The sequence below is a fragment of the Cololabis saira genome, chromosome 2 (assembly GCF_033807715.1).
Source record: "Cololabis saira isolate AMF1-May2022 chromosome 2, fColSai1.1, whole genome shotgun sequence".
NCBI lineage: Eukaryota > Metazoa > Chordata > Actinopteri > Beloniformes > Belonidae > Cololabis > Cololabis saira.
In genome coordinates, this window is record NC_084588.1 from 13,742,231 (window position 1) to 13,769,304 (window position 27,074).

The window sequence follows — 27,074 nt, forward strand, 5'->3', positions numbered from 1 at the left end:
TTTGCTGCTTCGCTTCATCTTTTTCTCAATAAGAAAACTGTTCATCTAAATCTTGAAAATGTCAATTAATTGACCTTACTGTCAAAGACAAGCAAATCAGAAATGATTTCAATAAGTGTTTAATTTTTAAACGTGAAGAGGAACACGACTGCAGGTCAGATGGTTTTTGTGTGAAGGAATCAGAACTCACTTTACATTAATAATAATATGTTTTGTTTAACTCTTTTGTTGCGTCTGTCTGCACTTAGCTAGAAAGTAACAAAAAAGAAATAACAAAAATAAACAAGCAATAATCCGTGAGTGTTTGCATTATTGTCTTGCACGGCAGAAAAAATACAATAGTCAAATACAGTCAGTGAACTAAAAAAAGAGTGTATACACTAGTTCCCAGTCAGTATGACTGCAATGTTTTGGTCTAGTCTTGATCCAAAGGAGAAGAATTAAAAAAAAAATCCTTCAGTAAGGAAGATAAGTGGGAGGAAAAATGGACCATTACTGTTCATTCATAAACATTGATGGGTGGTAATGTTTCAATTATGCATCTTACTCAAAACCGCAGGAATGAGTTTGATGTAATTCCCTCGGCACAAAAACACAAGCGGTAGCTGATCTGTTTGTAGCTTCTTCTCATGCACACTTCAAATCCACCGTGAAAAGTTGTTGGCTGCAGGCTGCAGACGGGAGAATTATGGTTCTTGAAAAGTCAAAAGCTTCTGAACACTCGACTTGTGCAACCTCTTAAGTTGGCCGGTACCTTTATCTTATCTCTCATGTGTGCTTCTTTTTCTTTTTTTGGAAATTCTGGTTGCCTCAGCAAAGAACATTTGAAGAGGCCAACTGATATTTACAAGAACCTTTGTGATCACAGACGAATGAAGACACTGAGATCTGTGTCCAGGGTCGGCCATGTTCCTCCCTAAAAAATTACACATTATGAGATCCTGTCATCTAATTTACATTGTTGGTGTAGCATTTCTAAAACCCTTAAGTGTAACTCCGATGATGTAGTATGCGCGCAGTAAAAATGCTAGTATCAGGAACATGTGACCCTGACGCCATCATTGCACCATCATTGCGTCCTCTCAGGTTGACTGGAGCTGCAGAAAACAAACGCTGGTACCTGGCGGTGATGTGCGCCACGCTCTTCTTCTACACCATCGCCACCATGGCCTTCACCTTCATGTACAAGTACTACACACACCCCATCGCCTGCCACTTCAACAAGGTCCTGCTGTGGGTCAACCTGGGACTCTGCGGCCTCATGTCCTTCATCGCCGTCACGCCGTGCGTCAAGCAGAGTGAGTTGACGAAACGCGCTCTCGTGTCTGTCATCTCAGTGGTGAAATATCACCCTGTCTGCTTCCAGGTGAGGAAACATCCGCCTGTCAAAGCTGCTGCTGCTGCAGACGGTCACAGTTAACAGTCGTACATCTGTCCAACTACAGGCTGAGGGATTGATAGATAGATAGATAGATATAGATTAAACATCCAAAAATAAAATAAAAACATAAAGATGAGAACAAGAAGTACAGCTCTATTGAATGTAGGGCATCAGTTTGTTTATGTGACAGAAACCAGATACAGTACTCTCCAGTGAAGTAGAATAAGTACCACTCTTTAAGAAGTACTACTCTACTGTTTCTGGTGCAGATGGACCTGTCGTTCCTATGACTTCCCCAGAACGACTGCAAGTGTTTCATCTACTTTTCTGATGTGGAGTTTCTCTGTCTCTGCAGAGCAGCCTCGGTCGGGACTCCTTCAGGCCTCCATCATCAGCTGTTACGTCATGTATCTCACCTTCTCTGCACTGTCCAGCCGGCCGCCGGAGAAAGGTACGCTTACAGATGTAGAGCAGAAGCAGAGACACTTTCTTTTTTTTTTCCTTCTCTTTTTATTGGTTTTTCAATTTTATGGGTACAAACATTAGAATAGAACAAAACGAGACACAACAAAACAAAAATAAAAAAAATAAAAAAACCCCACCCCAAACCAACAGTAAGCGCTGCACAGTACGTATGCATAAAATGAATAAGTAAATAAATAGGTACATTAAGAGACAGGTAAACGAAGAGCACATACATGGAATAAATGAAAGAAAGAATAGGTAGTCCTCATCCTTCAGGGGCAGAAGCTGAGTTAAGGCTTCTGTAAGAAGGAGTGCAATGATTCCCAGATCCTCCAAAACTTGTCTGATTTGTGATTAAGGTCATGAGTCAACTTCTCGAGAGGAATAAGAGCAGAAATCTGTGATATCCACATGTCGACTGTAGGGACCTGGGGAGTGGACCACCGCAGCAAGATACATTTTTTAGCCAGGAACAAAAGAATTATCAAAAAATTGTCTGGAGCAACATGGTTAAGTAAAAAGAAAGAAGGAGTCAGTAAGAGCTGTTTACCAGTGACCTCCTGGATTACAGAGTGAACCCCCTTCCAGAAAATCTGGATGTGCTCACATGACCAAAACAAATGGATAAATGTACCTTTGTGTGTCTTACATTTATAACAGAGGTTGGAAGTGTCACGGAACATTCTCTGGAGGCGAACAGGAGTGTAGTGTAGTGCAGAGACACTTTCAACGCTGATTGGTTTTATTGATCCCAAGAGAAACGTGAAAGGGACTCGACACAAACAACCGCTCGTCTTTAGGCAAAAACTTTTTAGTTAGAAGATCGATTTATGCAGTTTGTCAATCTGTACAAGAAAAGAAACAATATCTTTGAATAAATAAAGAATAATATAATATTTCAAACCTAGTTGTAAAAGAGCAGCCGTTCATTTGAACAGGAAACATCTAGTCTCAACTGCACAAATGTAAAGGTTTGAATTTGAACTGCAGTTTTTGATCAGTGTTGTCGTTCTGATTTGCGATCATTGAATCATGTCTGGATCAGCCCCCAACACTGGTTTACTTCCATTTCCAACTGAAACATCGTCAAAGTTTTGTTTATTGTCGCAGAATTTGTGACGTCTGAGATAAATGCATCTATGGCTATTTTTCACAAAACAAAACTTACAATATCAAAATCTGTGTAGGATTTAATACAACACCTCTTTTACACATACACACACATGCAAACACTCTCGCTCACACATCCTCCATCCTTTGCCCTTACCTCTTCTCTAATGACTCACCTGTTGGCGTCAGGTAAGAGAAAGAGCCCCCACATGACTGAGACATTAGTGCAGAAGCTTGTCAGAGGCCCCGGTCTTATCCAGGCTTTACATCCAAATCACACGTCCAAATAGAGACGTACACGCATGCACATGCATTTCCAAACAAGCACGCAGAGATAATCTGCGGCGAGATGTGCTCCGACATGCTGGTGGCCTGTGGTGAGAGCTGAATGAAAGATATTTGTTTCACATTCCTCCTGGATCCATTGACAACATAATAGCACAGGAAAACAGCCTGGCAGCATCATTACAAGTGTTCCCAAACGGTTCCAGCCATCAAGAGATTTCAAAACAACATTGAGACCTCCGGGTGAAGAGAGGGTAAAGAGAGGGCTGCCAGGTGGTTTTAACACTTTCGCAGGTAAAAAAGAGAAAGAAAGCAAAACAAATACATCTTTAAATGTATCTGTTGAAGGTGCAGCTTGTATTTGTTGCTAAATATTTGTGGAGACATCTGTTCAGACAGATTTTGTATTTCAATCTGTTGCGACGCTCCCTTCTTTCTAGGAGGAAGTGTCAGCCAGTGGTTTTCTAGCTGCAGCCTGCACGTCAAATCACATCACAGGGTTCAAATCAAAACACCAACCCACCCCTCGCCAAAATTAATTTGATTTAAAAGTCCATGTTTGCTGGGTTTAAATGTGGTTGGAATCTGATTTTACCTTGCAGGATTTTTTTGTTTTAAACAAAACAAAGGTTGTATGAGTGTGATTCTCTGGTGATGTTGCAGCTTCACTCACCGCAGATTAGTTTTTTGTTTTCTTATTAAGGGAACACGTAGACCCAGGTCACAAACCTGACCCTCATATTGCTTGAATATGCAGTCGTGTGAATGAAAAATGATATGGTTTAACCGTTACAGTTCAGTGTTTGAGCAGCTTTTGTTCTGTTGTTATGGTAAAACGTATAGAGGCAATAAATAAGAAAGTGCTATGTAGAGTCCTAAATCCTTTTTTTCACCACAACCTAGGCAATGTAGTGAATTTGTGCAGTTATTGCTACTGTAGTTTCAAAGAAATTTGCTATTTAATCGCAGTGTAATCATAATCCTAACCGGATAAAACATAAAAAGATTAAACAATTTTGTGACCTACTGTACGCTCAGGATGCCCATATAAGGAATGGTCTATTATTCCCACAGCAATTTACCCAGGGTGCACCTCTCTACGGGTTAACAAATCACTACTAAAAAAGATAAAAACTGTTCTTATAATTTAGTAAGTGTAAACTTATATGGACAGCAGTACATGATATATTATATCACGTCATCATTTATTTTACAAAAACCAAATGAAGAAGCAGTGTGTAAAAAACTACGTATCCCCATGATTGTAAAACTTCTGTTAGACTTCTGGTATCATTTTGAGTGACTGCCATTGCAACACTTTCAGACTTATCTCTTTTTTTTAGCACTTCTGTTGTATGTTTGCTGGAGGGTTTGGATTATTGTTTTAAGACTTCATTTCACCTGGGCTTTAGCTCTCCGGCAGATATCCTCACATTTACCGCTGGAATACAGACGTCCTGTGGCAACTCAAACACGCCCGACCACCATCCCCCCACCGCCGTGCTTGACAGTTGATATGAGGTGTTTGTGCTCATGTCCTGTGTTTGATTTTTTTGGACAGACATTTCCCTTTTGGTCTGGTTTGTCCAAAGACCATTGTTCTTGAAGTCTTGTGGTTTATTCAGAAGAAACCTTTTAAACTAAAGTCGTGTCCTTCTAATTAAATTGTGATGAAATGTAATAATTGACATGCTAACAGAAGAGGCTGGATGTAGCTGTTAGGTTTTTTCCAGTTTCTCTAAATATTTAAACAATGGATGAAACTGTCACCGGATCAATGTTTTAACCATTCAGTTGATTTATTTTGGATTGTTAAGCCACTCATTATTTGAGTGGTAAGTAGGTGTTTGTATGTGGGAGAGTGTGTGTGTACTATGAGTGTGTACAGTAGTTGCGTGAGTCCTGCAGCAGTGCAGGATCTTGTAGCAGCTTGTTGAGAAAATATGCACTCTGATCCTGGTATAAAAACACCTTTACACCACAGACAATGACTGCACACAAAGACACACACACACACACACACACACACACACACACACACACACACACACACACACACACACACACACACACACACACACACACACACACACACACACACACACACACACAGCTCTAAAACTCGCTGGTTTCTATGTTCTGTTCCTGATGATCAGTTTTTCTCTCTGAGCTGCTGTGATGCAGGTCTTCTTCACCTTTCATGGTACCATCTATGAAGATTAGCAAAACTATGTTTCTACGCACGTGTGTGTGTGTGTGTGTGTGTGTGTGTGTGTGTGTGTGTGTGTGTGTGTGTGTGTGTGTGTGTGTGTGTGTGTGTGTGTGTGTGTGTGTGTGTGTGTGTGTGTGTGTGTGTGTGTGTGTGTGTGTGTGTGTGTACCTCCTTCATTACTGCCTTCTCGTGGTCTTTGTTTGCTACCGAGTCTGTCACTGGAAAGCTTACACTGATCTATGCACTCACTGCTACAAAAACACACAGTAATCCTCAGGTTTCTCAATGGATGAATGAGTCTGGAGCTTCTGGAGCAGAAGGCGTTCTCTCTTTCCCTATGACTCTTGAGCTGAGTGTGAACATGTACGTCTCCCTGTGTGAGAACCTATTAAAGCTTCATGTCCTGGAAACGAGGCCCAGATGAAGACTGGACCTTCAGTGGGTTGGTTGAAGCTCAAGCTTAGCTTAGATGGGTTAAGGTTTGGTGACTTGTTGTGATTGATGAAGTGAGGACAACGAGGGTTCTTTGGAATGACAGTGGTGTCTAGATAAAGCATAAGACCCTTACATTTTATAATAAAAAGGCATAATGCGTGCCCCATAATGACCATGCAAAAAAATAAGGAAATGCCCGTAGAACTTTTGCAGTTACTGCAGTTTTACTAACTTCAGTAACTTCATAAACAGCCCAATAAAGCCCCGTTTCCACTGAGTGGTTCCGTTCGGTAATTCAGTCTTTTCTCTTTAGTCATGCTTGAAAATCTGTGTGACACATGTCTGAAGGCAGAAAGATTTGCTTTTGTTGATGAATATTTACTCATCACAGATTTTTTGTTTTATCTGTCACCGCATTGCATTATATTGCATTGTATCACATCGTATCGCATCGCATCGCATCGCATCCCTTTTCCAAGAAATAAATGTGTTCTTCCAAACAGTCATGATGACAGTGTGTTTACAAGCCGCTCTCGTATCACCTATTCAACATAAATCAGAGACAAACTTGAAACCAAAGCTTTTATGATACTGCAGTATAACTTATCACAGTTTTGTTATTCTGTGTGTCAGTGGTGTATCAGGGCATGAACATGACGGTCTGCTACCCCGCCGTGGGACAAGATGGCATCCAGAATGAAGGCAACGCTGTCGCCATCATCGGAGCCGCCATCATGTACTGCTGTGTCCTCTTCGCCTGGTGAGTAGAAACCCTATGCTTCACAAGAATATACGGTAAATTGATACATTGCAATACCAGAAAAACGCATTACCACCAAGCATCTTCTGTGGAGAGAAGTGTGTTCAGATCTCGTTTCCCTGCAGCAACGAAGCTTCCTACCTGGCAGAGGTATTTGGTCCGTTTTGGATGATCAAAGTTTATCGCTACGAGTTCCAGAAAGCAACCTGCTGTTTCTGCTGCCCCGAGGAGGAAGCAGGTTTGTGGTTACACACTTAACATGGTTATTTTACACTCTGACGGCAGGTTGTGGTTATGTTTTTAAGTGACTGAATGTTCACTAGTTTTGAGTAAATAATAAGGAGATTAAGGGATTTCTTTGAAAAAAAAAAGAAAAAAAAGTTCACCTGACGACGGTGAAAAGGCCAAGTCTGCATCGATTAAATCTTGTTAAACCTGTCTGATGTTTATGCCTCAAATCTTAATTGAAATAGGTGAGCAATCTTTTTTTGTCCATGTTTAGTAAAAGATATTCTATCTTATTTTTCAGCTGACGAGGAGTTTGTGATTGATGACGACACCAAAGGCTGCCAGAAGGTTATACACAATGAGACCCAGAGAGTGGCGTACAGCTACTTCTTCTTCCATTTCGTCTTCTTCTTGGCATCGCTGTACGTCATGATGACCCTCACTAACTGGTTCAGGTAAGAAAAACTACTTTCCTCCTTTTTTTAGTCACCCTTCCTGCACTGGATTTTGTAATCACATGGTGTCGTCTTCCAGCTACGAGTCTGCAGTACTGGAGACCACCTTCACCCACGGGAGCTGGTCCACCTTCTGGGTGAAGATGTCGTCGTGCTGGGCCTGCGTGCTCCTCTACCTCTGGCTGCTGCTGGGTCCTCTGTGCAGCTGCCAGCACGAGTCCAGACCTCGACGCTCTCGTATCAAACGGCGCGCGGCGTCCTCCCGCCACGTCAGCGTCAGCGTCTGAAGGTGTCTCTGAGCGGCCAAGAAAGCGGAGAGCAACAAGTGGTCCGGTGACCCCGAGCTCCTCACGGTGTCCTGCCGGAGGAAATGTTTTACCTGTGGGGCTTACTGGGGTCAGGAGTCAAAGACTCACAGTAGCGTGAGAAGAAAGACTCATAGAGCTCAGCGCTCTGCGTTGGGTTGATGAGAAGGACTGGCCCTGATGTCACTCGACATCCTGAAATAAAACCACCAACAAGGACATGACAGTGGTTTAGGGACAACTTTACAGAATGAATTGCCAAAGGGATCAGAAGGGGTGAATCCTCGCTCCGTATCAGTGGGAACACCAGTTAAAGGGTATAAGGATGGATACATTTTAGATTATTATTATCATTATTTTTTTACAATTTAATTTTAGATAAGGGGGGAAGGGTCACTCTCTTGTAGCATTTAGACCTTCAGTAATGTAAGAGTGGAGACATTTCATTTATTTGCTGTAATGTTACTGAAGAGGTGCACACCCCAAACGTTATTTTTTATGATAAATACATAGTCTGCTCTGTAACAAGGAGCCGTTTTAGTCTTCTTGAACTTGGACAAATCTGACTCTTCTGAGCATGAAGGGATCTTTCACAAGCTACAAGCCAGACGACGATGCACAAGCTGCCTATGAAACAGAAAATGCTTCTTATTGATACATGGAAGGGGTAAGAAAGTAACAAAGGGCTAACAATCTGTGGAACGATCAAAAAAAGGGAAAAAAGTCTAAATATTGATTTTTCTTTGTAACAAAACAAACTGAAGAGCATTCTTTCTTGATGAAAATATTTTCTTTCTCCAAACAAATGATGCTACGTGTCACAACAGATTATATGATGCAGATGGTCTAAACTGGAGGTTTTCAAAATTTTAGGCAGGATGCAAACAGTTCAAAGGGTCTCATTGAATGGAGGGGAGGAAGTAATACATTAGTTATCAGAAGTGCCTGATGATAGCTTGGAAATATTACTTTTGGGGGATTTCTTTTTTCTTTTTCACATAGCCAGAAACAAAGATGCTTCAGGTGACCTTCATCTATCACTTCTGCCACATTGCGGCCCCCCTGCCACTACAGCAACCCAGAAGGGACAAACAAGTCTGGTTCTAGAGATGGCCGGGGACATTTTCCATGTTTTTGTTGGCTACTGTAATTTTTCATATTTCTACAGGGAAGGCGAAATTAAAGTTATTTGTTTTTTTACTACTAGATGTTGCTACATCCTGCAGCCTGAGCTACAGAATAAGAGACACATATGTTAAACTAATGTGTGTGATCTGCAGTGACATCTACTGCTTAAAATAACAAATTACAACTAAACAAATACCCCCTCATATCCACTCAAACTGTCGTAGAGACTGAAAACATTAGCGACCCTCTCCACAGCCACTGTTTTGATTGTCTCTTCTGGGTTACTGCAGCAACAAAAAGTTACAATATGGCATATATTTGTATGTAGGCTGATCATTTTGCAGTTAATAAAAACAAAACAAACAAACCAAAAATAAAAGCAGACACATTTTTTTATTTTTAAGCCAACAAACCACTGTATTTTTAAAATGGAAGTGCGGCCCTGGCTGCAGGCCAATAGATAGAATGCAACTGAAGGCTTTTCTTTTTCTTTTTTTTCCCCACAATGGCTTTTTTGGCGATCAATGCAACAACACACAGTTATATTATAATGATCTAACAATTTCACTCCATTAGTCCTTGTAAAGCCACACATGTTTGCTTTTACGTCAGGTAGACAAGAATGACCCAAACAAGATCATCACTGACTTTTACTCTGGTATATTTCAAAGACCTTTGACATCTTTAACCCTCTTTTTTAAAAAGGTTGAGACAAGTATTTCACTTTTTTAAATGAAATATAAAAGTACCACAGGAATATTGAAGAAACACCCCTTTTCAGCTCTGCTCACATCAGCAGGTTTAAGGGGGTGGAGTCAGCATCTCTCCTCCTTTCAAGCCCCACCCCTGGGGTGTGCACCTCTTTTAAAAAGTGTTACAAATGTTTGTTACCTACTTCAAGGTTACAGCTAATGCAGCATGACGTGAACCGGGTGGAGTTATCCTGCTCCAATCCGGGTCTGTGATGTCACACGACCTGCAAATCTGAACTTCTCCTCAAATTAGATCATTTCAGGTCAAGACTGTCACAACTTGATGAAACTTGATGAAAATAATATTTTTTTTAATAATATATTTCCTTTTTTTTATTAGTGCAAAGCACAGAGAGTAGTGGTAATCTTCCCAGCTAGGCCTCAAATGCACAGATGTAATTGATGGAGTTGAAATGAATGCAAAAGTGTTACAAAGAATACTTATGTGAGCTTTATTTCATTCAGTGAAATCAGTTACAAACCAAAAAATGGTTAGACAGTACAAATTTAATTCATTTGTCTTTAATTAAATCACAAAATCCCACTTTAGTATATTGAATGAGCTTAAGTTTCGCAAATCCGGCCTTAAACTAAAGAAAGATGAGCTCATGTACTTAATCAAACCCTGAAGTGTCCAAGATCTCAAAGGTTGATCTTTAAACGCTCACATAAGGTTTACCAGATACGACTGAGAGGCAGCTAAACAGAAATGTGTGATGCCGTGGAAAGCCAACACAAAAGAAGTGATATATATGGTTACAATAAGAGCATAAAAACTGCACGCTCATTTTATGTTGCTTTACATTACATCATTCACTTCTGCTGTATATTCATTAAGTCCAGATCAGATCTGTCCTTGCTTGCATTTCCTTTTGCAGTTGTAATTTATAAACTTCAATGACTGAAGTGCTTAAAAAACAAAAAAGTACTTAGAGATTTCCCGGGATGGAAGCTTTCCGTCCCATGCCTTCAGATAAAGTAGTCGTGTTGAAGATGGCGAGGTGAGCTGTGAATCTAAAGTTCTCTCCTTCTATCCTGTTGTTCATGTGAAGCTGACGGTCGGCCCTCTTCTTAAGGAAAACTGAGCCAATTTTTCTGAGATGACATTTTCAGATTGACAGTTAACGAACAGAAATTTGGCTACACTTTATAATATTTTTGTACGTTAGAATCGTCTTCAGTGAAATGTAGCGCTTTCTTTGTTGTAGATGTGAAGCTTCTTTTGTAAATGAAATGTTTTCTTACAAATGTTGCTGTTTTCATGTCTGCTTTCTAAATCGCAGATCTACATCGGTTCATTTCTAAATTAAATTGTATCTGTTGACTTGCTTTTATTCAGACGAACCAAAATACCAACTTTGATATATTTAAATGAGGTTTGAGAGCAAAAACGTTACTATCAAAATGCATAAAATAAGGCACTGATTTTAACTGGCTGTTTAACAGACAGTAAGCTTTCTCACAATACTTATACTTGCGGCTAATCAGTGCTGCAGGATAAAAATACTGTATATATCTCATACTGAAGAGCCAACCTGATTAAACATGCTACAAAAAAATGAAACACCAAACGTGACCAGCGGACTATACAAGTAATTTCAAGAGATGCACAAGCAATGTGTTATGATTTAAACTTATATACTTATATACTTTATAACATAAATACACTGTGGAGAAACATGATATTAGATATGGGTAGAAAGAAAAATCCACCAATTTATCCATTGGATGTCAATTTTTACCATTTTGTTTTTCAACAAATTTATTATCCAAAAGTTATATACTTACTTTACTGCATCCTTCAGGTTGCATTAAAGTAAAGATAAATCACTGTAGGCTTAGAATTTAGTTTATTTTCCACAAAGTAGTATGGAAACAAAGTTAAAAGGAGTTATGGAGTTGATGGTTTTGTTGGTGTCTATAAAATTGCAATGTCTTTTTTAAAGAAGTTATAATTCATCTGTCATAATATAATTTTTTTTTCCTGTTAAATGCCTTTTTGTAGGTGAAAAAATGCCTAAAGTAATTACCAAGACCAAAGTCTGCAGCAGCATTATGCAGTAATAGTACTGTAATGCATGTGCTGCGATGTTGTATGATACCGTAAAAAGCAGTTACACAATATTTGTGACCAGCTTTCGGTGATAGGAAGAAAAAAAAAGTAAACAAGAACACAAGTCCAGACTTGTGTTGGGAGGACTTGGGAGGACTTGGGAGGACTTGGGAGGACGGAGAACTCATGCCAGTCTTTCTGCAGTTGGAGCAGCGTACATGATGACATCCCAGCTCAGCTAACAGGCTGACACATATTAAAAAACATCTAGTTTAATTCGATGTATAAATAAACGCCCTAAACATTAGCAAAAAAAAACAAACTGAAAATGGACCATATATCGCTCTCCCATAAGGTTTTATAACCATTGCCTAATACAATGTGTTTTAATGGATTTTACGCTTTTGTATGTCAGCTGCGTTATAAATAGAGTTCAATAAAAGTGAAAAGAAAATCAACTCAATCTTTATAACGTTACCACAAATATGAAGTTATAATAGATATATTTTTTGATAAAAACATCCTGAAACTGCATTCTGTCAAACAAAAAAAAGTTATAACTTTATATTTACATATTTGCTCCTCTGCCCTCTTCTATTACTTTCATTTGTTGGTGCGAAATGCATTCTGGGATACTTTGCCATCTCAAGTCTGCACCAATCCCTACCATCTTACTTCCACATTTACGCTCATGTGGAACCAAGATTCATTGCAGTTCCTCGACTGACCGCTAAAGGCTGCAAAAGTAAGTCAATCTCCACTGACCTCCATGATAAAATGTCCAACTTTAGATCAAAAATAAACATATTTACAGGTTTGATTGAACACCCATGACAACTCTGAGGGGGGGATTCTTTGTACCACGTCAGGAGAGTTTATACAAAGTATTACATTTATTTCTAATATGATTGATTGACAATCAACTCAACCAATTGCTGGCCGTGATCACTTCCTCATCCATAACCTCGAAGCAAACACACGTTTATATTAACCCAGCGCAACAGTCATTTTTGATTTTGCAGCCGAGTCAACATATTGAACAGCAAAAACCGCTTTAAATGTCTGATGGCAGCTCTGCAGATTTTTCGGTGGGTTTCAGCTGAGGGAGCTGGGAGCAAAGCCGACTGGCTTGCTGAGCAACATGGCTGCGCTCCATACGAAGGAAAATGGGCTTCAAACCAGTTTTCAGAAACCAATGGGTCACTGCTACACACAATGGATGCATCCTCGATAAAATGGGAGAACACATCCAGGTACTACTTGTCACATGCGTTCGTTAGAATTGGGTAAGAACTTCAACTGCAGATGATGATGTTTCACAACACAAGACACATAAGAACACTAACTTAGAAAGACCCTGTTCTTCCATGTTCCAGACCTCGGGAGTCTTGGGTTGATGTCATACAAATAAAAAAATCATACCCCTGTATACATTTGTCATGGATGTGAAATTTAACAATGGAAACTAAAACAATATTTTGTACCAGGCTGTAAATATTTCTATTTCTGTTGCAAAGTTAAATTTACAATGGGGGTTAATGGAAATCGATTCCCCTTTGGGGCCAGCCTCCAGTGGGTTATCAATAAACTGCAATTTCTTCTGATTTCCTCATTGGAGTCAAGTCAGAAGTTGGAATGTAGGTCTTCACAAGTCTCCGCTGGACGTTACATGGACCAATGCAGGTTTGAAATGAAGTAGTAGGTTGGCTGAAGACTCATTTACAAACTGAGTAGCAGTAGGAGAGACACTGACAGAAACATGTGTAAACCATGCAAATATAGCTGCTGTACAAGGGATATTATATGTGTGAACGAGTTTTAACATGAGGTGAATCTGGATTGTTTTCATCAGAATTCAGTGCAGTGGTTGTGAAAGTGGATTTTTCTTTTAAGTTTACACATGCACACACACACACAGACAAACACACACACACACATACATATGATACATACACACATATACACAGATACAGACACACACAAAAACACTGTATTAGAAATAATAATAACTGTTTTCTGCAGGGAAAATAAAGCAATAACAAAAAGGTGATTTCAGTCAGTGTTCTTCTCTTTGGTATTTGTTTAAGGTGGTCATCAGCATCCACCTAAAGTGCTCTCTGTGGTACAGTAAGCTGGTTTGGCTTTTAAATAAACATGGAGTTCTTTTGGTTGCTTAACGTGGCGAACTTTAAAAAGACTCAAACTACTGGCAACTCTTTCCACAAGTAGCCTATGCCACTCTCTAGAATTATTCGAGCTGCCAGTTTTAATGTCCACAAACAAAACATGGCTGGTGAATTAAGTCTTGGTACGAGCCTCATCCTCTGACGCAAACTCACACTCCCAAGCTACACTCCTCTCCGCCTCAGCTCTGCGGGCTGTACGGGTCCTGTGTTGCTGCAGAGGTGGTCGAGCATCTGCAGCAGTTCGTCCTCTCTTGGTCTGTATGGCACCACGTAGCTGTCCTCGTCCAGCAGGATGCGGTTTAGTGTGTGCTCGTGGTTGATGTGGCGACGCACCATGAGGATATACTGCCTCCCCACATCCATGTCCGGGCAGTCACACATGTTAGGGATCCAGAGGAACTCGCGGTGCTCCAGGCGAAAGCGGTTCCGGTAGGTGTGGATGATCTGAATATCATAGCGGGTCTCCTCACCCAAGTACACCTTTCCAAGCACTTTACCCCGAAACACTGACGAAAAATACAGGAGAAGTAGTAATTAGCATAATTTCACAAGTTAGTATTACGTCCAGCAAATAACAGCAAACCAGAGTTCTTACCAAAGTCCTTTTTACAATATTGTCTCTGGCGTTCCCTTCGACCTCTTATCCGCAAACATTTTCCACAATTCTCTGTGGCACAAACATAAGAGAAATTTTGATATGACACAAAAGTATATGGGAGTAGCTACACTGGTGTGTTAACATATATGTTTGCTATATTTTTTATTGCGAAGGCTAACGTCAACTAGCTGTGCCACACACTGCTGAACTGCTGCCCAAACTTTTATCATAGATAGACAAAAAGTTACTGTTCGAGGGGAACAGGTCGCTATGGGACCTGGCTTTATGAATTTGGCTGAACAGTTTGTTTTGTCCCTTGTCATACGTGTGGATCAAGCAGCTGTTTCTTTGTTATGATAGATGAATGATCAAAAAAAGCCAACAGGTTTTCAAAGGAATTGCACAAAACAAAAACCTGCCTCTCCGTAAAGTTTTAGCCATTTAACATTTACTAGGTCATGTGTTTGTTGTTGACGGCTTGAGGAAGTGGTGCTCGTACTTCCAGGCGGTGTCTGAGGGAGAAGATTTCTGTCGTTCTCCTCCCGTTCCAGGCGAGAGGTGGGCTGGTGAGGATGCTGGTGGCGGCTGTGGTGATGAGACTGGCGTGGCGGCTTAGAACCTCTCGTGACTGAACACAAAACACATGGACATCAGCATGAGCGTGACGTTATGTTAAGGTAAGTCGACGGGCACTAAGGGGGAGATAGTTTTTATGTGATTGGATAGAAGTCAAATCAGGTTTTACTGGTGACTTAAAGTTTCTGTATGTGTATAGTATAAAAGCAGAATCGATTTTGCAGAAATCTTTTTAGTGCATCAGTTTGATGGATGGATGGATGGATGGATGGATGGATATAGGATGCTGATGGGCTCATAGGAGCCCATCAGCATCTCGACCATATCAATACCTGCTACAAAAACTGATGATCTCAAAACTGGAATCAATGAATCAGTCAAATTCACCTCACTAAAGGTGAGGTGAATATGTACATATTTACGTTACCTCAATCCACCCTACAATTACTCACTAGATGCTCACAGACTTAATGAAGGAATCAACTGGAGTGCTTGAATTTGGCAGCTTAAATGAGATAAAGACAAAAGAGCATATGTATCGAAAGACAACATCATAATTCAATTTAAAACAAAACACAAATAAAAGAGCCAGATTGTAACTGGTATGAACTATACGCAAGTCCCTTAGCAGAATCTGTGCCTACGAAGACCCCCTACGCGTACACTCTCACTCTGTTTATGCAGTCCTGCTGCAGTAAGTCCCTGTTAAGGCCAACGACCCTTGAGAGGAAGTGCTGCGTGAGTGCCATCATTTTTTCTTTTTAATTCTCAAAACAAAATGGTTAGAAGAATGATTATGCATAAGGCCATGAATGTGCCTGTAAAAACTTTGAATGGCTGGCTTGTAAAGATTGTACTGATTTTGTTTTGAGAATAAAGAGCGAGAAGAGTTACTGAAGAAGACTGGGATTAGGGTGAGGATGTAGGAGCATTACGGGGATTATGAATTCAATATATTCTGATCCAACATAACTGGTAACATGAAAATGTATAAGCTTATTACATGACATACAACCCAGTTTTTATGACAATATTATGAAACCAGAGTTGTGTTTGACAGAATTCCACTAGTTGGAAAACATTTCCAGGAAGGCTTCTTAGATTTAGCACAATATTGGACGGAGTCTGGTGGAATGTAAACAATTTCAGGTTGCTTGCACATTTCCATGTGAAAACCAGTATTTGAGCGGCTAGAGAGAGATTGGAGACATTTGTACTGCAGACTTATCAGGAGACAGGAGCCAGCTGCATTCCTCAGCAGCAGCAAGGAGGTCAGCGGGAAGATAAACTGCTTCAGATCACATGTGACCTGAAAGTGGATCATCTCTAACACCTCCTTTATACAGTGCACTTACTGTACCTGATTGTATCTCATCTCAATCGTACAACTATGTGTCTACCAGTTTATAGGTAATAAAATCCAGATCTTAGTATTTCTTGTTTAAAATTAGACAGCTGCTGTGAGCCATATTATTTGGCTTTGGAAAACTAAATGATAAAGGATAGAGCTGTTATCATAAATATCCAAGCCCTTTGTTATTGTATGCATTGTTGTGCAAGTGCTGTTTCTCTGTGAAGATGGGAAATATTCGAAAACATCATCTTCAACACCATCCCAATAATCACTGAGACTGCCCTTGTCAGGGTGTTCAATATCATCCACATAAACACAGACTGTGGAAGAACCAAGTGCTGGTATTATTGGACCTCAGCACAGCATTCAACACCATTGGCCATAATATATTGCTAGAGGAATTGGAGAATTGAGTCCGACTTTCCCATCACAGTACTTGACTGGTTTGGTCCTACTTAAAGGACATGGATTACTTTGTGTCAATCAGGTAGCGCATCGGAATCAACAAAAATTACATGTGGGGTTCCCCAAAGTTCTATCCTAGGACCCCTCCTATTAAACATCTACATGTTTCCGCTAGCTCAGATAATAATAAACAAGATAACTTACCATAACTATGCAGATGACACACAACTTTACATTACAATGTCACCATGAGCCCATACAAGCGTTGAGTAGATGAATAATGACTCATAATGAATGGATGTAACATCATTTTCTTCAGTTGGACAAAAACAAAACTGTAGTTGTTTCTGGACCAAAAGAAGAGCGTCTAAGAGTCAGCACAGAGCTTCAGGTATTACCGCTACAAACCCCTGATGAGGCCCGAAATCCAGGCATTTATCTTCAGTCGTATTGATTACTGAAACAGTGTCTTCATGGGTCTATGTAAAAGTCAATCAGACAGCTACGGTTGATCCAGAATGCTACTGCCCGAGTTCTCACCAGAACTAACAAAGTGGACCCCATCACTCCAGTTCTGAGATCTTCACACTGGCCCCTGTACCTCAGAGAATAGACTTTAAAATACTTCTGTTAGTTTATAAATCACTGAATGGTTTAGAACCAAAATCCATCAGGTTGCTGATGTCATATCAACCATCCAGACCTCTCGGAGCAGTCCTGAACCAGAACACCTGAAGACATGAAGAAGCAGCACCCAGCCTTTATGCTCAACAGATTATTATGTCACTGCACTGTGACTCATCATCTTTTTCCCTCTCTTTTGTTTTCTCTTTATTTTTCAAGTATTCATTAACCTTGTAAAGCACATTGAATTGCAAGGTTGCATAAATGTTCTATACAAACAAACTTGTCCTGCAGTGTCTCAGGGTGAGGTAAATATTTACAATTAAACAAAATATGGTCTTGAACTGTGTTGTTATGAAAAGGAACTAATGAAAAGGAAAAGAAATGAAAAGGAGTTCAATAAAAAAATAAAAATAAAATGCTTTGAACCATAAGTATATGGTAAAAGATGCACAGCTGGCCCACTGGTGCCAATGAGCAGCCATTACTACCCAGATGTGGTTGACCCGAAAGTGCAAAGAAATGGATCTATAACCCACTTGTAAATGTTCGAAGCAAACAGAGAAAAAGATCTTCACTCAAAAATAAAGATTTTTCAAAGTACATCTCTACTGGTTCTCTGGACTGATGTCAAAAGTGAATAAAAACTGTAAGAGACCTTAAAATGCTGCTACATGTACATTAATATATCTTTGCAGAGTGGATTTTCCTGTAATCAATGCAACTGAAACTAAACAAAATCATCAACTTGGCTCTTTTATCCACCGTGCATAAATCCGTTGTGCAGCTATCAGCTATTATCTTTACAACATTAACCCAATTCTTCTTCTTATCATTATTCACGGGTTCTACAATTCTGGCGTCCAGGAAGATGCATTTTTGTGATGAACCCAGAGCATCTGTAGCTGGTTATCAGACAGAACGCTAGATACCCAGACTTGTATGTCCTGGAATAACTTATAACACTAGTAGAGCTACATATAATATCATGATGTATTTAGCAGGGTTAGCTTTTGATTACGGTAAAACACAACACCAATACGAGATGAAGCCCTGATGTTTGACGCGATCTAAAAGTCCTAAACAGAAAAACAGTTTAACACTTATATTTATATTATATTTTTAGCAGCTGTTTTCTAACACATATAACATCTTCAGTGCAAATCTCTGAATTTGCTTTGCGCTGTTGTAAAACACAACATTGACGATTTCTTCAACTTTAATGGAATTTTGAATTACTTTGACAGGAAGATAACTAGATTCTGGGAATACTTTCTTTCCTTTCAAACTCATGCTTTCATCTAGGACGGGGGTCGGCAACCCGCGGCTCTAGAGCCGCATGCGGCTCTTTAGCGCCGCCTTAGTGGCTCCTGGAGCTCGACATTTCGACTTTTTCCTCGAAATTTTGACTTTTTTCTCGACATTTTGACTTTTTTCTCGAGATTGTACTTCAACATTAATCTCGACATTTCGACTTTTTTCTCAACATTTCTACTTTTTTCTCGACTTTTTTCTCGACATTTCTCTCAAGATTGTACTTCAATATTAATCTTGACATTTCGACTTTTTTATCTGCATTTCGACTTTTTTCTCAAGATTGTACTTCAACATTAATCTTGACATTTCGACTCTTTTCTCGAAATTTTGACTTTTTTCTCGACATTTCGACTTTTTCCTCGAAGTGCATAATGAAAAAAAAAATCTTCCCCGACCCCTGATCTAGGACTTTCCTTGTAAGGACATAAGTGAAGCTGAGAGAACGTCTTACACCAGTGGGGTCGGGTACTGCTTTGGGGAGGCCGGATGGTGCTGGTGCTGGTGGTTATGGTTGTAGTGGCAGGTTGATTCCAAGGGAAGTAAGTGGCAGTGTGGTGAGGCTGACGCAGTGGGCTCCTCCTCCCGTGGTGGAGAGCGTACTGATCTGGTGGCAGCCAGTACTCGTACTCGATCCCTGTGTTTGTGTCGGTGGCCAAAACCTGTACACAGAAAAGAGCATGGAAACATGTACACAGTCCCCGGCTCTCCCCGGACCTGTTAGCAGCATCCTCTGGGATCCTTACCATTATGTGGAGGTCTTCCTGGGTGGGTCCTGGCACCTCAAAACTCTCCCAAGTGTCTGCAGAGCGCCGGTACAGTAACTTGGTCCCGGCTACCTTGTACTCACCAGGAACACTGATCTTCCAGTTTCCATTGATCACAAACTGGGAGTGACCATTCTGCAGAGCTGCGTAAAGATAGGAAGATTGGAGAAAATTAGTTATTTGAAGTTATGAAGGTTTGAAGAATAAATCAAAATGGCAAATATTATAGTAACTCACTTTCTGTGAAATAGGTCAAACTAAATCAAAGGAAATGGGTCAAAGGGAGAAATACGACAACAGGCTGCTTTACGGCAGCTGTTTTCTTCCCGGTGTGTTGGAGAGGGATTTTCCATGACATGAAATGGAAACAAGTACCTTCACCTGCTTCGCTCCTGTGGTCAGATAGTCTTTAGCAGAGTCCTTTTCCAAACCACACTATGTACCATTTTGGGAATCCATTTTTTTTTAGGTCTAATAAACAAGGATGAGAATAGATCTCCCTGGTGATTATGTTGTTTGGTAAACACACCGGGGATCAAGAAAGCAGATGGGACCGTTGAGGACTCTTGTCTCTGGGGAGAGGATGTAAAAATGTGTGGATGCGTGTGTGCGTGCGTGTGTGTGTGCGTGCGTGCGTGCGTGCGTGCGTGCGTGCGAGTTTTACCAAGATAATTCTTGCTGTTATCTGTGACTCGGATGTGAGTGGCTCCAGCTGGTATCATAGCAACTTCGTTGTATCCGAAAGGCCCACCTAGCAAACAGAAACATTTAGAAAGGTTGTTTTTTGTTCTTCGTTTTTCAGTTCAACTCAAGTACTTTTCTATCAGTTTACTAAAAGTGAGACCAATGTGTGTCTTTCTTTATTATGTCTCATAAATTAGGTCAGGGACATCCGTAGGAGTATAATTGCGATCACTGAAAAAAAGAAGCTAAATGAACAAATCACTAAAAAACAAATCAAAACACTCCAGTTTTTTCTAGAACGATGGAAAAAAACAGGAGGTGAATGTAATGTGAGATTGACGCTGTTAGCCTTCTGATCTTAGGAGGAGTCTTTTTGTGCAGCCGCCCTCCATCGGTGCTCAGTCTGTTGGGAAACACAGCTGCAGGCAGGACGAACAACTCCCAAGGCTGTTAAGTCACCCAAACAAAGTGTCCATTATCAGCCTGTTTCTTCCTGCTCAATCTGAGCCATTGTGGCCCTGTGCTCGATCTGTCAGAGTCGTGCAAGGAAGCCACCGCTGTGGACCCCAGTCCCAGTTCAGGTTACACCCCGGAGGTGTCGGTTACCTTCTGTTTGTGTGTCTCATCACTGCCAACATGGTCTCAACTCCAGTCTGACATATGTGTCATGGTAAACTGACTGCACTTATACAGCACCTCGCTAGTCTTGTTGATCTATGAAAGTGCTTCACCACCATATTACACCCTCTCAGTCTATGCAGGTAGATACCGATACATTCAGGTCATGCAGGTAATCACACACCAATAAATGCATCAGAGGCAACACAGGGATCATTATCTTGTCCAAGGACACTCCAACATATGGGCTGCGAGGCTAAGAATCGAACTGTCAGGTTAGCAGATGTCCCCTGAGCCCAGCTTTCTAGCTGCATTCATCCTGATCTATCGCTAAGCCCCGCCTCCCTTAGTTACCGTTGCTAACTTGGACATGGCCACTGTCCTTGTGAAAGCCTTGTCCCAAGATGATTTAGACAAATGTTTGGGCAAAAAAAGGACCACCTTCTCAAACTGGACTTAAATATGAAGAAGAACATGGAGGGATATCTTAAAATAGATACTGTTTGTAATAAGGTAAAATTGGAGGCCAGGGTTTAAAGATCACACTACGATCAGGAGAGGCCTCATCATACACATCTAGGATCAATGCTGTTCATGCACTGCAGCGTCATAGTAAATATATTTACTTTGAATTAGTTAAGTTTGGAGTCCTGAAGATATAGCATGACATGACTTCAAATCTACAATTTCCTATCAAGCACTAGAAGTTATAACTGTCTAACATTCATAACCTGCATCAGCATCCATCCCTGCTGATGTAGACTTGAAGATGGACAAAAGTGTGAGCACCTATGCAAATCAGGAGAGTTTGATGTTCTGATATTGTGGAAACAAGAGGTATATATTTACATGAATGTCAACACATGTGAGGTGCTCAGTAACTTTATTCTTACTCTAAGAAAGTTCACTCTAAGGGCCAACAGAAAAGCTGAAGGTAACAAACCATCTGCTCTCTGATTGGACAGTTTGATTAGTGAGGGAGTTTTCACAGACAGTGTGCGAGCTTTGGGGTTTTCTGTGTAGATTTCTGCTTTGTGCCTGTGAACAGACGTTCCCAAAGGCACATCCGTTGTCTTAATCCATGTTCCCAATTAGAGGTAAAGCTCAGTTTTGGTCGGTACGACACAGCGGTGGTCTGCAAGCCGTGGTCCAGCTAGCGTTTCCACTGCCAGGTGTTTGGTCTGATGGCTCTAACTCTGCTATGCAGAGCAGCATCAAACCCGCGCTTCGCAGGTGTCCAGTCAGTAAGAAAAACAACAGTGAACGACATCCAGCCCATTGTAGTCTGTCATTCAGGGAAAAACACGGGGGAATCTTGTGTTTATCTCCATGTCACATGGAAGAAACTTTGTCCATCAATCAACTGACTGCAGCATTTCTAGCTCCACCTGCAGTGTAACGAGAGCAGGGGGACAAAGACCAGTACAGCGGCCTTATTAGTGACAGTTTTCAACTTTTGATGATGAAAACCCAAATAAATGTTTACTGTGCTGTTCTACTTGGTGGAAACGGACTAGTAGTGTTTTTGTGTAATTTCATGATTGTTTTCACCGATACAAAATGTGTTCTATACATGGACAAACTTGAATTTCTAACACACTTATTTCACAGCGTGATAAAGCTCGAGTTACAGCTACAAACTCTGGAATCATTAGTGGATAGTAAAGAGAAATATTATCCACTATTCAAGAAAATGTCATGCTTGAGAGCAAATAGTCGACTTTCTGAAGTGACCACCAAATCCAAAAGCCAGACAAAACACAACTATCTCACTTTGGGGCCTTTTTAGGCTCAAAATATGTCATGAAGAGCTGTTCAAATCTTGGGGCCACTGTTACATCACAATCACTAAAGTACCGTATTGAGCGTCATCATTATCACCACCAAACTTCACGCCCTGCTGCATCTGCTGTGCTACGGAGGTGGTGGTGTAAAATTCTGATTTCAACAGAGACACATCATGTGGAAGAGGGTGTGGCTTGAAGTGTGCTGGCTGACTCCGCCCCCCAAACCTGACTCTTAAACTTGAGCTTAAATCACATGGTTGAAAAGGCAAAGCACAGGAATAATGAGTTCTGCAAGCCTGTGTTTTGACCAATGGCTGTCACAGATATTTCTTTAAGACCACATGAAGTTGTTTTAGTTGTTTTGAAAACAGGTATAAAATCTCCTCTTTGATTTATAAGATGATAGTAACTGAACAACAATGGCGTAACAAAGCTTCAGCGGTTTTGATGGAACTCGTCTTCACCTTTTTGGTTGAAAAGTGCAGCAGTTCTTGCTTACAGAGATCTTTCTGATGTTTGTGTGTGGTATATATACTGTACGTGTGTATTCCCTACCTGCCTCCAGATCGTTGCTTTGGTACACACTCTTGTGGTGCAGGCAGGTGGTGTTTTTTCCTCCACACACCATGCATGCGTCCTCCTGCTGCTTCGAACCAAAGACGGAGTCGCAGCCCGGCTTCTGTATGACACACAAACACACGCTCAAAGTCTGGTCTTGCTGGATGTCTGACAGTGATAAAAGGCCACCAAGCCTCACTTTTTAGACATGCGATGCCAAGAAACTCCCACCCGCTCTTTTGTCTTGCCTTTGCCATCGATTCGCTTTCAGTACTATGAGGCCTCAGTTCATTTCCCCCTGTGTCTCTTTCTCTTATTTGCTTTTCACTGTTATTTCCCCCTCTCTTACAAACATTTACTCTGCAGAAGAAGAGGAGTTTTTTGAGTCTTATGGAGCAGGCAGACATTGGAGGGTTGGCTCTGTAAATGTTAGAATGTTAAAGCAAAGAGCCGGGAGGATGAGCTGGTGGCTCATGTGTGTGTTTCTGTCTGGTTGCTGGACGGATCACAGCGGCTGCTTTCTCTGCTGGCCGTCAGCTCCATCTCTGCAGAGCAAGTTAATCGAGGGGGAGGCTCCGCTGCAAGAGAGCAACAATCTAGCGAACCTACAATCAGCTCGCTAAGCCCCTTTGAAGACACAAAACTCTCCCAGCACCCAAGAGGAAATGAGTCCTCTCTGGTGAGGTAACCCAGAGTACCGACACTCGCATCTGTGTTTATGTAACTTTAAGGATGAGGTAGATTTATGACCCATTCGTTTTTATGTACAAAGTCAGTAATGGCTACAATTTGCAACGGATAGTTATATTTATTACATCAAAGCAGTTTTCTCTCAGGCACAGTCAAGTTTACTGACTAAAAATAGCAACAGGCTCAAGTATGTTGAGTGCCTGATAACATTTGTGCTAAACACAAAATTGTGTTTGCTTTTTAGTCTTTACGGTTTTAGATCCAAAATAGACCATTTTCATAGCTGTTTTGGGGTAGTTATAACTTATTTACTAAAAAAGAAAAATCTGATAATTATATCCCTAGTTGCAAAGAATGTTGAGAAGGAGTTCAATGATAAAAATCATGAATCATTTCAATCCAAATATTCAATGCAAATAGTTTGACGACAAGGCCTTAGTGGTCTGGGGACAAGTCTGGACTTTTTTTTTTTCCTTTTAGGAAACCAAGTTGCCGGACCAGTATTGGGATTACTTACTTAGGAGGTTGTACTTACTTTGTAGATGTACACCAACTACCTGCATATCCTCTCCCGCCACATTAAGGGATTTTCTCTTTCTCATCCTCTTTGTCTCCAGCCTGGCAGCTTCATTTCCAGCATCCCTTTGCCACTATCCCTCCTCTTTATGTATCCAAACCGGCTCAGTCTCGCCTCTCTTCATTCCTCTCTGAGACATCAAACGCTGGCTGCGATGTGAGAAAACCATGACATCTTCATCTCCACCACCTCCAGCTCAGCTTCCTGCCTCTTGGTCAGTGATGTCTCCAAACCATGTAAAAGAGCTGGTCTGATGACTGTCTTGTAATTCTTTCCCTTTACTCTCACTGCTGCTGTTTTATCAGAGACAATCACGGACACTCTTCCCTCCCCTCTCCAAACCCTACCTGGACTTCATCTTCACTTGTCTTCTACAGTAACTGTTAACAGTTGAGTCCAAGTATTTAAACTTCTGGAGCTCCTTTTCTCTGTGCATATTCACCATTTTACCTACTTCCCCTCCCTTTACACATATGTATTCTGTCTTTCTGCGACTTGCTCCCGGCTAAGTACAGATGTGCTCAGCAGACATCACCGTCCATGGCGACTCCTGTCTGGCCTCAGCTGTCAATCTAACCATCTTAAATCATGGCAAAGAAGAAGGGGCTCATGCCCAATCCTTGATGCAGTCCCACTTCCACTTGAAACCATCCCATCACTCCTACTTTGCACTTCATCGTTGTCATGCTGCCCTCATACATACCATGTACTATTCTGAAATATTTTCTTCCACTCCAAATTACAATACCACAATTCTTCCTTTAGCACTCTGTTATACGCTTTCTCTGAATCTAGAAAGATGGTGTGTAACTTTCTGACCTCCACCCGAACTACTTACCCACAGAGGTGCAGTTTGTACGGTGTTACTGGCATTTTGCTCGCTGTCCATTAGAGATTTTATACTAGGTGTTTTTCTTTTTGATAAAACAGAATTTTTCCGCCTTCTGTTGTGCTTGTTTTAAAGGATCCACCTCTTTGGCAAGCACACGCATACACATATAGTCTTCAAATTGTCCATGTGTTCGTTCTGCAGCATGATGTTAGTTTGTGACCTGCCGTCCTCTACACCAGCTGCAGCCGCATCTGCTTCCTGTTTCAAGCCTGAGCTGCTCTGATGAAGCCCATAAATCCACTTATTTACACCACATGCCACATGTGAACATGTACACATAGACTCTCACAGGTGGACGCATGTAAACGCAGACATGCATCTATCTTAATGGTGAGCTGTATTAAGCTAAATAAAGCTCTGACAGTGAGCGTTCCCTCTTTTAGCAGACGAGTATTTCTTTGTGTTGTGTGTTCTGCAGATATGTGTGCATTTCCAACAGGGTGGGGCAGTCCTGAGAGCAGAGGACCAGCTGGGAGTGGAGCTGAGCCGAAGCTGAAGGCTGCAGTCCAAACTGATGAGTGCACTCTGGCCCCAACACTCAGCATGGAGTTCAGTTCTCCAGAGAGCCTTGTCAGAGCGGTCAACATCAGTTATTCTTCAACAGAATGGGAGAGCTGGGAGAAATAGCTTCACACAGCTCGTAGTGTAGTTTCTCTGAAATCTACGTCACATTACTAGAATTGAGAAACTGAAGTTAATGAACGAAGGAGGGAAAGAAAAAAAAAACTTTGGATCATTTTCTTTTCAGATATGTCCTGTCAATTTTTTCTACATTTGGGTGACTGATAGGTGAAACACTTACAATATAAGACTTGCATGGACACAAAACTCAAACAACTGTCTGAGGACAATGTGGCAGACAGGTGACCTGTCCAGGGTTTACACCTGGAAGGAGGGGGGGATGGATGGATGGATGGATGGATGGATGGATGGAGGACTTCTGTGAGGTCACTCCAGTGTATATTGGCTGCCTCTTATGCCTTTTTTAAACTGGAGGACTTATTGTAACTGAGATTGATAAAGTAATAATTAATGACTATAACTACTGTTACCATGGCGATTTAAACACATGTTAAAGTAATCATTCCATCATATTGATTTCAGCTTTCATGAAATCAATCAGTTGGGTCCAACTCTAGAGTGCGGTATCGATTTACAGAAGTAAATACAGAAGTATCTGTAAATCGATGCCGCTAAAGCACAGACTTTGTTCTTCCTGAAACTCACACATTAGGGTATAAAAGAAACAAGCTGACACCTTGAACTACCAACCCATCATCTACAGTAAATCACAACATTAGAGGAGTCTAAAAATACGAAGAAATCTCTGTATGCGGGAGAAATTGACATTGGCAACATTTGTGGAGGTGTGATGTGTCATAACAACGATTACTGTTTGTTATTACTTACACTACTTATGTTCCTGGAGTGATATTGTTTTATAAAGACTGTTTATGATGATTATTTGGTTTTCTTTCTATCTATAAATGGATCTTTTAAATTGATTTAGACTGCAAAGAAATATTTCCCCAAAAAGGAGTTTTTATTTTGTTGCCTTTTTTGATGTGTCGGCCACTACTCCCAGAAGAGTGAGTGAGTGAGTGAGTGAGTGAGTGAGTGAGTGAGTGAGTGAGTGAGTGAGTGAGTGAGTGAGCGAGCGAGCGAACGAAGGAACGAACGAAGGAACGAACGAAGGAACGAACGAAGGAACGAACGAAGGAACGAACGAAGGAACGAACGAATCAAGGAACAAACGAATCAAGGAACAAACGAAGGAACGAACGAACAAACGAACGAACGAACGAACTAATTAATTAATTAATGAATTAATGAATGAAAAGAAAAGAAAACAATATAAAAGTATTCAGTGTTGTT

At 40.9% G+C, this 27,074-nt stretch overlaps 2 protein-coding genes across 3 annotated transcripts in view; one reads left to right on the forward strand and one right to left on the reverse strand.

Annotated features, from left to right (window-relative positions):
* The window catches only part of serinc4 (serine incorporator 4), a 33,991-nt gene extending 21,451 nt beyond the window's left edge, over window positions 1-12,540 (forward strand). For both annotated transcript variants that reach the window (XM_061738484.1, XM_061738475.1), the window contains exons 6-11: window positions 1,087-1,298; window positions 1,737-1,832; window positions 6,522-6,648; window positions 6,774-6,886; window positions 7,178-7,331; window positions 7,411-12,540. In XM_061738484.1, coding sequence (XP_061594468.1) covers window positions 1,087-1,298; window positions 1,737-1,832; window positions 6,522-6,648; window positions 6,774-6,886; window positions 7,178-7,331; window positions 7,411-7,618 — 910 coding nt within the window. In that variant the 3' untranslated portion in view covers window positions 7,619-12,540. The remainder of the gene's footprint in view (window positions 1-1,086; window positions 1,299-1,736; window positions 1,833-6,521; window positions 6,649-6,773; window positions 6,887-7,177; window positions 7,332-7,410) is intronic.
* Window positions 9,181-27,074, reverse strand: part of adamtsl5 (ADAMTS like 5) — a 41,648-nt gene continuing 23,754 nt past the window's right edge. The window contains exons 7-13 of the mRNA XM_061738461.1: window positions 23,038-23,161; window positions 20,058-20,144; window positions 19,373-19,536; window positions 19,081-19,288; window positions 14,853-14,981; window positions 14,351-14,422; window positions 9,181-14,261 (exon numbers count right to left, since the gene is read on the reverse strand). Of these exons, the coding sequence (XP_061594445.1) occupies window positions 13,918-14,261; window positions 14,351-14,422; window positions 14,853-14,981; window positions 19,081-19,288; window positions 19,373-19,536; window positions 20,058-20,144; window positions 23,038-23,161 (1,128 nt within the window). The 3' untranslated portion in view covers window positions 9,181-13,917. The remainder of the gene's footprint in view (window positions 14,262-14,350; window positions 14,423-14,852; window positions 14,982-19,080; window positions 19,289-19,372; window positions 19,537-20,057; window positions 20,145-23,037; window positions 23,162-27,074) is intronic.